The sequence below is a fragment of the Podarcis liolepis genome (genome assembly GCF_965112155.1).
Source record: "Podarcis liolepis genome assembly, chromosome: 12".
In the NCBI taxonomy this organism is placed as follows: domain Eukaryota; kingdom Metazoa; phylum Chordata; class Lepidosauria; order Squamata; family Lacertidae; genus Podarcis; species Podarcis liolepis.
This window is the reverse complement of record NC_139563.1, coordinates 59,971,105-59,987,698: the sequence shown is the minus strand read 5'-3', so window position 1 is coordinate 59,987,698 and position 16,594 is coordinate 59,971,105. Positions and strand designations below refer to the sequence as shown.

The 16,594-nt window shown below is 47.7% G+C and overlaps 1 protein-coding gene across 2 annotated transcripts in view; it reads left to right on the top strand.

Annotated features, from left to right (window-relative positions):
• Positions 1-16,594, top strand: part of ADCY1 (adenylate cyclase 1) — a 192,279-nt gene extending 175,685 nt beyond the window's left edge. Inside the window, exons 9-14 of one of the 2 annotated variants that reach the window (XM_083468810.1) lie at positions 8,418-8,612; positions 9,859-9,956; positions 10,695-10,779; positions 11,695-11,784; positions 14,278-14,534; positions 16,354-16,594. In XM_083468810.1, coding sequence (XP_083324936.1) covers positions 8,418-8,612; positions 9,859-9,956; positions 10,695-10,779; positions 11,695-11,784; positions 14,278-14,534; positions 16,354-16,576 — 948 coding nt within the window. In that variant the 3' untranslated portion in view covers positions 16,577-16,594. Of the gene's footprint in view, positions 1-8,417; positions 8,613-9,858; positions 9,957-10,694; positions 10,780-11,694; positions 11,785-14,277; positions 14,535-16,068; positions 16,318-16,353 lie in introns of those variants that run through there. The other variant, XM_083468811.1, reaches the window with a different exon arrangement.

Here is a 16,594-nt window from a genome sequence, read left to right as displayed (position 1 = left end):
TCCCAAACTCAGGCCAGCCCTATTCACCCTCTGGGACTTCCAGAAACGTAAGGTCCCCACAATGGGGGTGGGGACCTTCAGGGTGCAATATTGAGGGCGGACGCGGCAACTGGACTTGCTTGTGGTCTAGGGCCCCTACATTAGCTTACTGGGATTGGCATGGTTTGGACCACTGGGGCTAGCCATCACCGGGGTTACACTGGGGCTAGCCATCACCGCATTAGCTTACAAGTGGACGTGGATGCCATATGCAAGGAATTTCCAGGGGTTTTCGATGGGAAATTGGGACAGTATACGCCCCCCCCCATTGCTCTACAGCTTGACCCCGCAGTACTTGACCTCAAGGCCCGCTGGGTCCCGTTCGCCCTGAAACCCTGTATAGACGAGGAATTGGACCAGCTCATGGAGCAAGAAGTGCTGGAGCCTGTGCCTAATGCCCCCTGGGAAGCCCCGATTGTCACACCCGTCAAGCCTAATGGTTCAGTCCGCATCTGCACAGACTACAAATGTACCACAAACAAGGCCCTCACAGCCCATGCATACCCAGTGCCAGTGGTCAGCCATGTCCTTGCCACCCTGGCTGGGTCGAAAATTTTTGGCAAGCTGGACTTGGCCCAAGCCTATCAACAGCTGCCGGTGGATTAGGCCACAGCAGAGGCACAGACGCTTGTGACGCACAGAGGAGCGTTCAGGGTAAAGCGGCTGCAATTCGGTGTCAGCGTGGCACCAGGCATATTCCAGAATCTAATGGACTCTCTCCTTAAAGGGATTCCTGGCATCACCCCCTTCTTCGATGATGTGTTGATTGCCGGGCCCACACCAGAGGACCGCCTCTGCAGCGTTCTGCACCGTTTCCAGACGGCAGGTCTCAAGGTGAAGCGGGAAAAGTGTCTACTAGGAGTGCCTCAGGTGGACTTTCTGGGATTTATGGTGGAAACAGAAGGGGTCCACCCGACTGGGGACAAGGTACGGGCCATTTGTGATGCCCCAGCACCCAAGAGCAAGACTGAACTTCAGGCCTTCTTGGGACTATTGAACTTTTACCATTCCTTCCTTCCCCATAAGGCAGTGGTAGTGGAGCCCCTACACAGACTCCTGGACTAGTGGGCCCCTTGGGTGTGGGGCCAGCACCAGGAGGCCACATTCCAGGCAGTCAAGGACTTGCTCGTCTCAAACTCGGTCTTGGCACACTTTGACGAGAGGCTGCCGGTGGTGCTAGCATGCGACGCCTCGCCCTATTGCATCAGCGCTGTCCTGGGACACCAACTCCCGGATGGAAGAGAGGTGCCGGTGGCATACTTTTCCCAGACACTCAACGCAACCGAGCGGAACTACTCGCAAATCAACAAGGAGGGTCTGGCAATCGTGAAGGGAATAAAAAAAATTCATGATTTTTTGTATGGGCGGCCCTTTGCCGTGGTGACTGACCACAAGCCGTTGCTTGGCTTGTTTGCCCCTGAAAAGCAGACCCCCAAGTGCTGTCTCCTCGCGTCCTCAGGTGGTCAATTTTCCTTGCCAGCTACCAGTATGCACTGATTCACCACCCTGGGAAGGCGAAGGGCCACGCGGACGCCCTCAGCAGGCTACCACTACTGGAAACAGGCCCCGACCCAGCACCTGCACAAGAGGTTATGAGCCTGGAGCTGCTTCCCGACACCCCCCCCCCATTCAGGCACAAGAAGTTGCACACCATTCCAAGAAAGATAGGGTCATATCCCGGGTCCTGGACTGGGTGTGGAGAGGATGGCCCAGCAGCAGCCCCGGGCTACAATTCGCAGTCTATACAACCCGTAAACATGAACTATCGGCCCACAAGGGGTGCCTGTTATGGGGAAGCAGGGTCGTTGTTCCCCAGCCCCTCCGCAAAAGGGTCCTCACAGCCCTACACGAGACACACCCAGGGGTAGTGAGAATGAAGGCCCTTGCCAGGAGTTATGTGTGGTGGCCGGGGATCAACGGAGAGATAGAGGCCTGGGTCAAACACTGCCAGGCCTGCCAAGAATCCTGCCCAGATCCCCCAAGGGCTCCAGTCCAGTCTTGGGAGTCTGCCCGAGCACCATGGTCACGCCTGCACGTGGACTTCGCTGGCCCCTTTCAGGGGAAAACATTCTTCATAGTGGTGGACTCCTACACCAAATGGCTGGAAGTCGCACTGGTACCGCCCACTTCCACGTCCGCAGCCATCCGGGTACTACGCAGGCTGTTTGCAACCCACGGGCTCCCTGACACTCTCGTCTCAGACAACGGAACCACATTTACATCAGGAGAATTCCAAATCTTCACAGCGCAGAACGCCATCTGCCACATCCACTCAGCACCATTCCACCCTGCCGCCAATGGCCAAGTAGAACGCATGGTGCGGGCCACCAAGGACACCCTCCGTCGCATGACGCACGGGGATTGGGAGTACCATCTTGCCACATTCCTTCTAGCACAGCACCCCCAGCTCAACAACTGTCTGGAGCGCCGCTGAACTACTAATGGGCCGGCACCTCGCAATCAGATTGGACCGCCTTCACCCCGATAGAGCTCAGGGTGAGGTAGTGGTGGGGGGAGGCAGGAACCCCCTGACCTTTGTGGCCCAGGACCCAGTGTACGCAAAGAATTTTGGGGCAGGCCCAGCATGGGTACCCGCCGCAGTCACCAGGGTCACTGGTCCCGTGTTGTACGAAGTGCTAACGGGCGGGGGGGGGGCAATGCTGGCGCCGCCACTGCGACCAGATACGGCGACGATTCCCAGGAGAAAACCAGGAGGAGGACAGGTCAGAGGAGTCCCAAGGGAACGGTGGGGCAGTGAGACCCACAGAACAGGAGGGGCCAGCAGGAGAGGCAGAATCAGTAAATACAGAGAGGACCCGCGAGGCCGAAAGGACACCAGAACCAGAACCACGACTGAGCAAGCCGGTTGCGCCAGACCAAATGGCCCCATCACAGCCAGCATCCTTGGAACATGAGCCAGAACCTGAAGCCCGGACCAGGGAACACCCCAGGCTGCAACGCACACGTAGGCTGCCAGCGTACCTTGAGGACTATGAATGCGACCTCCCGGGCAGGACTGGAACTTAGAGGGGAGGGGTGTTATGTACTGAGTTGAATAGGATCCAAACTGCAGCAGTCTGATTGGTCCTAGAACAATAGGATTCAGAATGCAGCAGTATGATTGGTCTGCAGGAGCCACCCAATCCAGCTCCAGATGCCTTTCCACGGGTAAGATGCCTTTCCACGGGTAAAACCACTGCTTTTTGCTGGGGGTATGCAGGGGTACACATACCCCTAAACATTTTGTGAATCTTTGTACTTTGTCCATTTACTGTATTTAGTTTCCCCGATTTGAACTATAAAATGGTGATTTTCTTGCGTCAAGAAAAAACATTTTTTTAGGAAAAAAAGCACTGGGTAAGACCATGCTCAAAGTGGCAACATGAAAACATTTACATAATAACAAGCACAACAGAAGCAATCATAAACAATAAGTAAAACACATGAAAAGGTACAACCAAATTTGAATAATTTCCACATGAATCATAAGTAAATCTAAAAATAAAGTTACAAATGGATATTTTGGGGTTTGGGGTCTGACAAACCACCTCCAAAAGCTCAAGCATAGGAAGCTTCTTTCTCCCAAGGCACACCCTGGATCAATCTATCTCAGTATTGGCAACAGCTCTCTGGAGTTTCCGACTGGGGATCTTCCCAGCTTTACCAGCAGATTCCAGGGACAGAACCTGGGTCTGCCTGCATGCTGAGCTGAAGCCACAGCAAGGCTACCTTGGAGACACCCTAAAGAGATGCTCATACATAGAGAAGCGCTCTGTGTATATGCCCATTTATTCATGTAACCTTTTAAAAAATGAAATGCCGGTAGGTTTCATTTCATTAGACTAGAGAAGTTGCAGATGGCCACTGCCTGAAAGCCAGCCATTCCCCCCTCCACCTCACATCTTCAGATAGATTTTGGGGTGCATTGTTGGTCTCAGGTTCATTAATAAAAAGTTGCTCCCATGACACACCACCACTCCTCAGAGCATTTTGTCAGTCCGTATGTTGTTCAGGTATCCGAGAAGCCAGCAGAATTCTGTCTTTTTGCTGCTAGGATAAAATGTATGTGCTGTATGTTCGAATACATTGTTTAAGGTGATTAATGGATAAGTTAAGAATGTACCTTGCTGGTACCAAAATGTATGGCTGTGGGTTTTGAAGGCTGCTCCCTGCAAGGCCTTTCCACCTGGCCTAGGGGGCAGAGACCAGACTCACCCAGCTCTACTTCAGAGGCTCCTGGGAGGCCAGAGAGACATTGCCCTGGGTTCTGAAGAGCCCAGACTGACTGGAACAAACTGGGGTGAATGTCAAAATGCTTTTAAATGCTATTAAATAGTTTTTAATCTGTGGCATTTTAAATTTGGGGGTTTTTTTGTTTTTGTTTGTTGGGGGTAGGGTGAACGTTTAGTTGGGGCAAGTTTAGTATAGTTGTAAATTATTTTTGTTTTTTAATTAGTTTCTATTGTTTTATTGCATAGTTTGCATTCTGTTCTCAGGAGGAGGGGAGTGGGCCCCAGCAACAGAATGTCTGGGGCAGGTTCCACGGGGGAGGGGGGATGCACTGGGACAACTGATCTCAGTGATCACGGGTAGGAGGAAGAGTTACGCTAAGACCAGATGATGTCATTCCCGAGGAGGCAGGTTTAGTCATTGTTTGAAGACTATCCCTGCCTCTGGGTCTGGTCTTGACCAGAAGGATACTGGAATCAGCAAGGGAAACCCACATGACCTGAAGGTGCTGCTGTGCAATGCCAGGTCAGTGATTACTAAGACCACTGCCATCCACAACTTGATCATGGATGAGGGACTTGACCTATCATGTATAACAGACACTTGGTTGGATGAAGCAGATGGGCCTGTTCTTACCGCTGTTTGTCCACCAGGTTTCTTGTACACACAGCAACCCAGGTCATATGGGCAGGGAGGGGGGGTTGCAGTGTTTTTTAGGGGTCATTAGCTTACACCAGGCGTCCTATAGGGAAGACCCAGTTTTCTGGAAGATGGGCAATAGGGGCAGTACAGGATTCCTTTTGGTGTACCGACCTCCCCACTGCACCAAGGATTCCCTGGCCAAGCTGCTTCAGGTCGTGGCGGATGTTCTCCTGGAGACACCTAGTTTGGTTGTCCTAGGGGATTTTAACATCCATGCCGACACAACCTTACAAGGGGCCGCCCGGGACTTTGTGGAAATCATGGCCTCCATGGGGCTGTCCCTGAATAAGTCTGGCCCAACTCATAGCCATGGACATGCCTTGGACCTGGTGTTCACCTCTATGGATGTGGGTGATCTGACACTAAGTAAAAGTGAAACACAAAAGTGTCATAGTCAGATCACTTCTTGGTGCAACTAGACTTCTCTGCAACCCTTCCCCTCTGCAGGGAGGTGGGACCTATTTGGATGGTCCACCCCCACCACTTAATGGATCCAAATGGTTTCCAGAGAGTGGTAGGGGATGCTTTATCCCATGTTGATGGCCTTTCAGCTGATTCCCTGGTGGCCCACTGGAATGTGGAGTTAACCAGGGCTATTGACTATTTGGCTCTGAAGCGCCCTCTCCAATTGCATGGAGCCCGGACAGCCCTGTGGTTTCCCCCAGATCTGAGGGCAATGAAACAATCGCTGAGACAGTTAGAGTGCCGGTGGTGGATAACTCATTCTGAATCTGACTGGACACGGGATAGAGTTCAACGTTGAGCCTACCAAGTGGTGATGGGGACGGCAAAGAGGACCTTCTTCACCGCCTCTATTGCATGTGCAGAAAACAGCAGCAGGAGACTCTTTCAGGTGGTTTGCAATCTAACGGAACCACCTTTGCCATTGGGGCCCCGTAAGGACCCCTAGATCTCCTGCAATGATTTTGCAAAGTTTTTTGCAGATAAATTTGCTCAGCTTTGGAAAGAGGTAGACTCCACCATGGGAGCAGGGCTGGGCCGGGAGAGTGCTAGAGTCCTGTCCTGTTGTGTGGGATCAATTCCAATCTGTTACCCCCGAGGATGTGGACAGGCTGCTTGGACGAGTGAAACCAACCACCTGTCTCCTTGATCCTTGCCCATCCTGGCTTATAAAAGCTAGCTGGGAAGGGGTGGGTGACGGGCTTTGTGGGGTGGTGAATGCTTCCCTCCATGAGGGAGCCTTCCCAGACCCACTGAAAGAGGCGGTTATTAAACCACTTCTTTAAAAAACATATTTGGACCTGGCCAATATGGCCAACTTCCATTCTTGGGCATGGTGATTGAGCGGGTGGTTGCTGAACAACTCTAGGCATGTCTATAGAATGCAGACCATCTGGATCCCTTCCAATCATGAGAGTGAAACTGCCCTGGTCGCGCTGGTCGATGATTTCCTGTGGGCTAGGGACTACTTTTCCTAGTTCTGCTAGCTAGGGCTAGTTTTCTAGTTCTGTTGGATCTCTCAGCAGACTCTGATACCCTTGACCATGACATCCTTCTGGACTGTCTAGAGGAGCTGGGAGCTTTGGGCACTGTTATACAGTGTTTCAGCCCCTTCCTCCTGGGCCATGTCCAGAAAGTAGGGGGGGTGAGTGTTCAGACCCCTGGGCTCTCACTTGTGGGGTGCCTCAGGGTTTCGTCCTCTCCATGCTTTGTAACATCTATATGAAGCCGCTGGGAGAGATCATCAGGGGGCTTGGGCTGGGTGTTCATCAGTATGCGGATGATACCCAGCTCTACCTCTCTTTTAAATCAGAACCAGTAAAGGCGGTGAAGATCCTGTGTGAGTGTCTGGAGGTGGTTGGAGGATGGAGGGCAGCTAACAGATTGAGGTTGAATCCTGACAAGACAGAAGTACTGTTTTGGGGGGACAGGGGGCTGGTGGTTGTGGGGGACTCCCTGGTCCTGAATGGGGCAACTATGCCCCTGAAGGATCAGGTGCACAGCCTGGGAGTCATTTTGGATTCACAGCTGTCCATGGAGGTGCAGGTCAATTCGTGTCCAGGGCAGCTGTCTACCAGCTCCATCTGGCACACCAGCAGAGAACCTACCTGCCCATAGACTGTCTCACCAGAGTGGCGCATGCTTTAGTTATCTCCCGCTTGGACTACTGCAATGTGCTCTACGTGGGGCTACCTTTGAAGGTGACCTGGAAACTACAACTAATCCAGAATTAGGCAGCTAGACTGGTGACTGGGAGTGGCCACGAGACCATATAACACTGGTCCTTAAAGACCTACATTGACTCCTAGTACTTTTCCAAGCACAATTCAAAGTGTTAGTGCTGAGCTTTAAAGCCCTAAATGGCCTTGGCCCAGTATACCTGAAGGAGCATTTCCACCCCCATTATTCAGCCTAGACACTGAGGTTCAGCACTGAGCGCCTTCTGGTGGTTCTCTCACTGTGAGAAGCGAGGTTACAGGGAACCAGGCAGAGGGCTGCCTTGGTAGTGGCGCATGCCATAAACAGCTATCTGACTTTTAGAAGACATCTGAAATCAGCCCTGTTTAGAGAAGTTTTTAATGTTTGATCTTTTATTGTGTTTTTAATATTCTGTTGGGAGCCGCCCAGAGTGGCTGGGGAAACCCAGCCAGATGGGTGGGGTATAAATACTAAATTGTTGTTGAAGAAGAAGAAAACTGTCCTACCAGAAATGTTAACCAACAAATTTAAAATAGCATGAGGACAAGCAAAGAAGGATGGATGTCTTCACCAGGGTGTGGCTTTTCTTTCTCACATATATAGCGCAACAAGACAATGACCTCCCCCTACCCCCTAAAAAACCTAGGGTTGCCATATTTCAAGAGATAAAAATACAGACACAAAAAGTTGTTGGCAATCGCCTGATAGACCTCTGCTGCTGCTGAGCCCGAGCCTCTACCAGAGCCATGGCCCCCCAAAAAATTTAACCCCAAATCCAGGACATTTGCTTTAACATGTAAAATCCCCCCCTCCTCCCAGATGGGCATTTAGGACCCCAAAATAGGACATGTCCAGGAATTCCCAGATGTATGGCAATCCTACCCCCCAAAAGCATACGAATCAGTATGGCTACTCTGACCCAACACCCCCCTCCCCACATGCTAACAAACAAACTACACCGCAACCAACCACATACAACCAACCTCTCTCTCAAGAGAGAGGGCCTACTTCTGTAGCGCTGACACAAAAACCCTGCACAAACACCACACAATAGAATGGAATATCATTCTCCTTCGCCCTCTCTTTTTCCCAACCACACACTGGCTATGACAAGAGTGTTTTACACAAAATGTAAACAAACTGTGAAAATGACTCTGGGAAAATGGAGAGGCTGTATGCACTTTTCCTTGTTTATTTGGTTATTTTGTAATACGTACAAGAAATCTTCCGTGAAAAATTTTTTTATATAAAAAAGCTTACCCTGCTGTTTTCCGGTTTTGCCACAGAGGAGGGCATTGAGGACAGCATCAGAAAAACTCAGGAACCGTTCCTCTTTTTCTACAAATGTTGTGTACAACACTCCTGGAACTCGAGTGAATCGATACATTGGCCGTTTAATAGAGGCCCGGCAAACTGAGTCAGAGATGGCAGACCTACATTTTTTCACCCTGAGGTACAAACAGATTGAGCGCGAGCAAAAAGTAAGTGAGGCTTTTACTAAGTTTATCAGTCAAATAAAAAGAGAAACTACCGCTTGCTTGCTTGCTTGCTTGCTTTTTTTTCCCATTTAAGGTTTCATTTTCCTATATTTTTAATGAAGTATTGGCTTCCGTTTTCATGGAGCCTTTGTCAATATATTGGCCCAAGTCCTCTTCCCTCCTCATTCGCATGCAAAGGGACGAAGTGTACAGCTTGCACAAAGGAAGAAACCCAAGTTTCCCATTATGTCTAAATGCATAATTTGTTCCTTCCAAACACTGAAAATGAGAAGGCGCTCCTCTTCCTGCAGGTTACCTGGATTCTATTGGTTGTTTTTTGCTTTTTTCCTACTATGTAGTGATGCTTCCCCCCCTTGCGTTCAGGTCGGTTTTATTTTTAGTATTGTATAAAGCTTTGTACTTTTTAAAAAAATATAAAAGTGTTTTGTAAATAAATGAGTGCCTTGTGCTAGAGCAGCTGGTTTTGGGGTGCCCCCTCCTCCCTCGTTCTCGTTGATTCAGCACAGTAGGGCCCTTGCGTAAATGTGCTTGTGTGCAATGGTAGAGGCCTGCCTGGAAAGCTTAAAGCCCACCACCACTACATGGGAGAAGGGTTGAAGAAAAGGAAATATGAATTGGTGCCGCCCTGTAGATTGGCCAGTCGTGGCTAGGAGCAGCTGGGAACCAAGTGAAGTCATCGATCTTATAAAAAGTGTGGACTTTCACACACTGGCCAGTTTCCATTTTGACTTGGAAATGTTCGTTTTGGGGATCTCAGAAGTACGTAAAGGCAAGACGCAGGTGAGGGAGTGCTTTCCTGCAATGGCACCCACCTGAGAGATGATGGAACTATGCTGAGGCTGAAAAAAAAAGACTGGTTCTAATACCTCCAAGTCTCAGGATGAGGCCCCTCCAATCTTTCCCGGTTCCATTTCTGAGCTGGGGAAGGAGGGCCAGACCCACCACTCTAGCAATGTTTGGTCAGCACACTTCCTCCCCAGCTCCAAATTTTGAAGGGAGGTGGGGAGGAAGCTCATGCTGGATTTGCAAGCACTCTGGCTCCTTTTCCTGACCATACACTGACTTTGAAAACTCACAAAGAAATGATGTGGTCATCAGGGGCAAATCTGACGAGCACACTTACAGATTACTGCTGTGCATGCTTGTATTTCTGTCTTTAGAACCAGGAGATGTGATGGATATGGGTCAATAATTGTATTTATGCCTCTTTTCCCCACCTCATTCACAGTATCACCAGCTTCAGGATGAATATTTCACCAGTGCTGTCGTCTTGTCATTGATTCTAGCTGCCTTATTTGGCCTTGTCTACCTTTTAATAATCCCACAGTAAGTGCTTTCTCAGTGTTTTAAATTAAATGCCAAGTAATTTTTTTAAATGAAATCGGAGTGTCTTGGGCAAACATTGGATTAATCAGAAAACTTTATTTCTTACATTCTACCCCACCCCCCAATCAAGAGAGCAGGTTCAGAACTGGATCCCCCTCCCCCACCCTAGTAACCCAGATCCACCAAGACTAGGAGCGATGGATCGTCTTGCCCCACCCTGCGTTGGTCTAAGAGCCTCTCCAAGCTATCTCTATCGGTGGCCCCCACGGCATCCCACACTAGTGAATCCCATAGTTTCACTTTGTGATTAATGAAGAATTACTTTCTTTTGTCTGTCTTCATTGGATGGCCCCTGGCTGTAGTATTATGTGGGAGGGAGAAAAACCTATCTCAGGTTTACACAATTTATGGGGGTCAGGGAGTATTAAAGGAGGAGACAACATACAATATAAATGCATCTCACCAAGCACCACCCACATGGACAGGTAACATGGGCAGATTGATTTCAGAGTCATATAATTTAAAGCACTTTTCTGTGGATGAAGGTTGGAAAAGGCACACACAGAAAGAATGAGCCACATGCACATTAATCCCCTAGGGTGTACCTAGCCTGTGTCTCTTGCTTGCACAAGAAGGGAAAATGCTTGATAGTTAACCAGAATCCGTCTGCCAAGTTCCAGTGAGGAGGTGGTGGTTTTCTGTATGTTCAATGACTCGGCTTCTGCGTGTTCCTCCTAGGAGTACCATCGTGCTTGTCCTTCTGGTGTTCTGCATATGCTTCCTGGTGGCATGTATCATGTACCTGCATGTCACCCGAGTACAAGTAAGTGATCTCAAATGCCGTGGCCTCTTGATCCTCGCAAGAGACTTACTAAGCATTGCATCATGTCATATCTCTGTCAGGCAGGAACCTGTTTAATTTTATTCGTGTACAGCACCTAACACAGTGCAAGGCTTATATAAGTAATGTTTCACATTTCTCCAAAGCAGAAGGAGGCTCCAGAGGCAACCCTGATAGCAGGTCAGGAGAACCTTTGGCTAGCCCAATGTTGCTGAACTACAACTCCCATCATCCCTGATCATTGGCCATGCTTGCTCGGTCTGATGAGAGTTGTAGTTCAGCAACATCTGGAAAGCCAAAGGTTCCCCTTACCTGCTATCGAGGTTGCCTCTGGAGCCTCCTTCTGCTTTGGAGAAATGTGGCATCCCTTTTATGGCAAGGTGGAGCCATCTTTGGCAGCAAGATTGGGTGGGCAAAGCCACAACTGCAGTCCCTCTTCATCCCAGCCCCATGCATGCATGCACACATGCAGGCAACCTCCACCCGCACTTACTTTTCCCCACTGACACCACCTTCCCTGCTCCCCCTCCCCTCCCCCCTTTAAACTTCCCTTCCCAACATTCTTGCATTCACCCTTTACAGTTTTACTGCAGACTTAAGTTAGTTGGTTTGTTTTTTAATCACAGTCATGAGGCTTTCCCCCGACTCCTTTTCCAAGTGGGAGAATGAATTGCTAATGCTTAGCCTGTCAAACTTATTATGAATAGGAGTCTGCTGAAATAAGAATTAGCTTGCTTGAATGTGAAGATATATCTTTGTGAATGCACAACAAACAAATTTTATTGCGCCAAATGAAATGTAAGACATCAGTTTTATTTTTGTTGTTTTTTACTATTTTATAAATAACATACCTACCTTGTTTTTAAATTAACAGAGACTATTGTTTTTGTCTTTCAGTGTTTTCCAGGGTGCCTGACAATACAAATTCGAACGATTTTATGTGTTTTTATTGTAATATTAATTTATTCAGTGGCACAAGGCTGTGTGGTGAGTGTATAGGAATGGTTGTCTAATTCATGGAGAGACCTGCCATCCCCTCAGTTTGCTCTGATTTAAGTCATTGAGATCATTTCCATTAGCATGCTAACCCCCTCATATATAATTGCCTTATCATATAAACAGCTGACTATAATTGATGTGTCTTTTTGAAACTGAAAACCTATATTCTTCTAAGTCCAAGAAAGCTAAATCATTCTACATTTTATTTCTCACTTTGGCTTTTGCTGCTAAGAATCAGTTTATATATGCAGCAAAATCTGGTTGTAATGTTTTTCCCTGACTGTGTCACTTCACATGGAAGTGCGCACTGCAAGCTTTTGAATGCTTCACCATGGAAGAAGATTCCCTACAAGTAGAAAACTAGCATGATGCCAGGCTTTCATCCTGACTTGCTGTTTTTCTGTACATAAGGAGCTTATTACATGGGAAGCACATAAGCATGCAACTCTGTATCCTGAAGCAGCACAGTCAAACGTCTCCACATTATCCTGCATTTTATTGTGGGCACTGCCCTGTGATCTTATGATGAAGGGTGGTATATCAATCAATTCAATCAACCAATCAACCAACCAACCAATCAATCAATCTATTTTGCTGCATGTTACTGACCTTGAGTCATAAATACTGGGGATTCTGCCTCTATGGTGGGTATTACAAGTGATCACTGAAATGATGGAAGGGGTTTTTTTGTTTGGTTGCTTCACAAACAGAACAGAGGTTCTCTCCTGGTCTGCCCCGCAGAGGATCTTAAGGTCCATGAATAATCATAGTTTAGAGGTCCTGGGCCCTAAGGAAGTTAGACTATCCTCCACTAGGGCCAGGGCCTTCTCAGTGATGGCTCCAAACTGGTAGAATGCTCTGTCCCAGGAGACCAGGGCCCTGCAGGATTGAACTTCCTTCCACAGGGCCTGTAAGACAGAGCTATTCTGCCTGGCCTTTAATTTGAACTTAGCCTGATCTTTTATTCCCCTTCCTTCCTCCCCATCCCCTTTTTATGAAGATTACTCGCTCTGGGATCCCACAGCTAATTCTCCCCTGGTCTCCTCGCTGGCCCAAATAGAACTAATTTAGCCAGCTAGCCCTGGTGATCATCTAATCACCTTTGGACTTCCCTATCCCCATGCTCTTGGGCTCCATGATCACTGCAGATGGTGACAGCAGCCACGAAATTAAAAGACGCCTGCTTCTTGGGAGAAAAGCAATGACAAACCTAGACAGCATCTTAAAAAGCAGAGACATCGCCTTGCCAACAAAGGTCCGTATAGTTAAAGCCATGGTTTTCCCAGTAGTGATGTATGGAAGTGAGAGCTGAACCATAAAGAAGGCTGATCACCGAAAAATTGATGCTTTTGAATTATGGTGCTGGAGGAGACTCTTGAGAGTCCCATGGACTGCAAGAAGATCAAACCTATCCATTCTGAAGGAAATCAGCCCTGAGTGCTCACTGGAAGGAGCCTCCTGAAGCTGAGGCTCCAATACTTTGGCCACCTCATGAGAAGAGAAGACTCCCTGGAAAAGACCCTGATGTTGGGAAAGATGGAGGGCACAAGGAGAAGGGGACGACAGAGGACGAGATGGTTGGACAGTGTTCTCGAAGCCACCAGCATGAGTTTGACCAAACTGCGGGAGGCAGTGGAAGACAGGAGTGCCTGACGTGCTCTGGTCCAGGGGGTCACAAAGAGTCGGACACAACTAAACGACTAAACAACAACAACATGCCCTAGTGGAGATCAAGCCTGTCAGAGAGAACAGGCTCATGCTCCATCTGCCATTCCGGTGGCACCTGGAAGTCTGAAACACGGATACATCTCACCTTTGCGGTGGAGTGCAGTTCATCATCCTGTGCAGCCAGTCACTACATTTCCCAAATTTGTTTGTGAATTGAAGGGCTCATAGTTTTATAAAAGCAATGGAGGAACTTGGAGGATCATGTTCCAAATGTTCTGCTTCACAAATGACTGTAATCTATTAATTAAATTCTTCTTGATTTTCATCCAACGGTGTGAATGTCCTCCATTAAAGAAATAAGCAGGATGTGGTCATCCTCTGAGGCCCTTCATGCAGCAACATGAGAACAGGCCTTTTCTGCAGTGGCTCCCCCTGTGGAATGCTTTCCCCAGGGAGGCTCCTCTGGCTTCTTTGCTACATATGTTTAGGTGAAAACATTCCTCTTCTCCCAGGCATTTGGCTAATTAAACAATCTATGGACTTTTAAACTGTCCATAAAAATGTTTATTTTTGTCTGCTACCATGTTGTGTATTTTTGTGTTTTTATATTGTAAACTGCCTTTTGATCCTCAGATGAAAGGTGATATAGAAATTTACCTGTTTTTTAAAAAGACTTGATAGCAAATGACACATTTAGCATCACTTCTAGATTCACCCCTAATGCTGTTGTCATCAAATGGAGGGCATGTGTGTTTGTGTGAACATTCACCGTTGAAACTTTTCATTCAGCTCTCAATTCCATTTCTCCCTTAGGTTGGATGTATGCCTTGGGTTTGGAGTACTAATTCCAGCAGCTCCATAGTTATCATTTCTTTGGGTGGGACAAATAAGACAATGAGTGAACTTCCATGCGATGCAGCCCATTATGCATTCCTCTCCTGCGTTGTGGGGACTCTGACCCTGGCAATATTTCTACGCGTATCTTCCTTGCCAAAAATGATCCTCCTGCTTTTTGTTACAATTTTGTACATAGTCATTTTGGAACTCAGCGGATACAGAAAAGCAGCGGGGTAAGTTCATTGCATAATTAAGGAAGAGTTTTGTTGTTTTCATATTTTGCCCCCACACCTTCAGTGCAAAGTAGAGATTCTAATGTATGTGGGAGATGTTGAAGTACAGGCCTAAACTAGCCTTTAAGTGCATAGTCCTCATTCATAACCAAAACAAAGTTCATGTCAATGCAAACTGCATTTGCCCTTGCCTCTCTCCTCTCCCCATGCTCCGTCTAAATTAAGGTTGTAAGGTCCTTGGTGCAAAGCAGCTCTCTGTTTCATGTATTACCGTATTTTTCGCTCTATAACACGCACCTGACCATAACACGCACATCGTTTTTAGAGGAGGAAAACAAGGGAAAAAATATTCTGAATGAAACAGTGGACGTATCATTTTTGTGATTCATGCTGTGGCCACAGACATGTGATCTGATGGTGAATTTGGGGTGACCCAATGCAAAAATCCTGAGAATCCCTGTGGATCCATGCTTTGTAACCACGTTTTTGCACCATTGCAGCCCCAGGCAACAGTGGGTGCGTGATTTTTTTTGGGGGGGGGACAGGCTGTAGCCATGGACATGCTATGTGCTCTGATGGTGAATTTTGGCTGACCCAATGCAAAGATCCTGAGGATCCCTGTGGATCCATGCTTTGTAACCACGTTTTTGCACCATTGCAGCCCCAGGCAACAATGGGTGTGTGATTTTTTTTGGGGGGGACAGGCTGTAGCCATGGACATGCTGTGTGCTCTGATGGTGAATTTGGGGTGACCCAATGCAAAAATCCTGAGAATCCATGTGGATCCATGCTTTGTAACCACATTTTAAGTGGGGAGGGAAGGAAAAACACAGAAGGCTAAGAATGCAGGAGAGGGCTATAACGTGAGGAAAGGAAGGCAAAAGTTTTCCCCCACCCACCCACACAAGCCAGCCACTGTTTAAGGATTTCATCCTTTTAAATGGAAGAAAGCATATTTGAATGCTGTGTGTCTCCAAAAACAAAAAGCAGGAAGTCAAATCAGAATTTTAAGCCGAACCTGTAATCTCTCTTCCCTTCACAAACATTGTTCCCTCCGGAGCAGGGACAGGATAGAGCAACGCTCTGCTTTCCTCTCTACTTGCCTGGAGGGGAGGGGCTTTCCCTGCTCTTTGTTCCGTTTGAGCAAACACAGCAACGAAACAGAGCAGGGTGGGCAGTAAGACCCTGAGGCAGAATGCAGGGAAGCTGCCACTTCCTCTCTTCAGGCTTCCCTTCTCCCTGAAGCGCGGTTTGATTTTTGCCTTATTTTTCGGCTACAGGGACCACACATTCGCTGCATAACACGCACAGACATTTCCCCTTCCTTTTTAGGAGAAAAAATCTGCGTGTTATAGAGCGAAAAATACGGTAACTATGCAAAGCACCTTTATACTGATGACACTCTTTAGATAGTCTTAATAATGGTTTTGTGTGTCTGGTATCTGCCTCCAGCACTGCTATAAGCTGGGATTATTGTTGAAGTAAAAGACTTCAGTGCAGCTCCTCATTTCCTTCATCCTGCATTTCAACCTAGCATAAGCGAAAGATGACAGTAGAGGAATCAGGAGAGAGGCAGACGCACTTGTGAGAAGTGAGGAGACTCCTGCTCCCTTCTCCACAAATCTAGAAAGACCAGCCATTGCCTTCTTTGATGGCGGCTGCCACTGCTTCCTCCCTCTAAGATGGTTGGGATTCAAGACTTGTAGTGTACAAAGGATTTCATGGAGGTTCGTTGTTTTCAAGCACTTTTTGAAAATGACATTGGTCTTTTTGTAAAAGAAAAGGAAAGCTTATGTACACATTTTCTTTCTTTCTAAAGGGGTGGCTCTTTTTATATTCGTGGCTATGAACCCATCTTGGCCATCTTGCTGTTTTCCTGTGCTTTGGCACTTCATTCCAGGCAGGTGGATTTGAAGCTACGTCTCGACTACCTCTGGGCTATGCAGGCAAGGAAACATTTTGCCTTTCTAAAGCACAATGTCAAGCTCCTCTTTTCTGTTGCCTCTTATTGTATACAAGGCTTTAAAAACCATTTAATTTAGCAAGAATGGGTGTGGAAA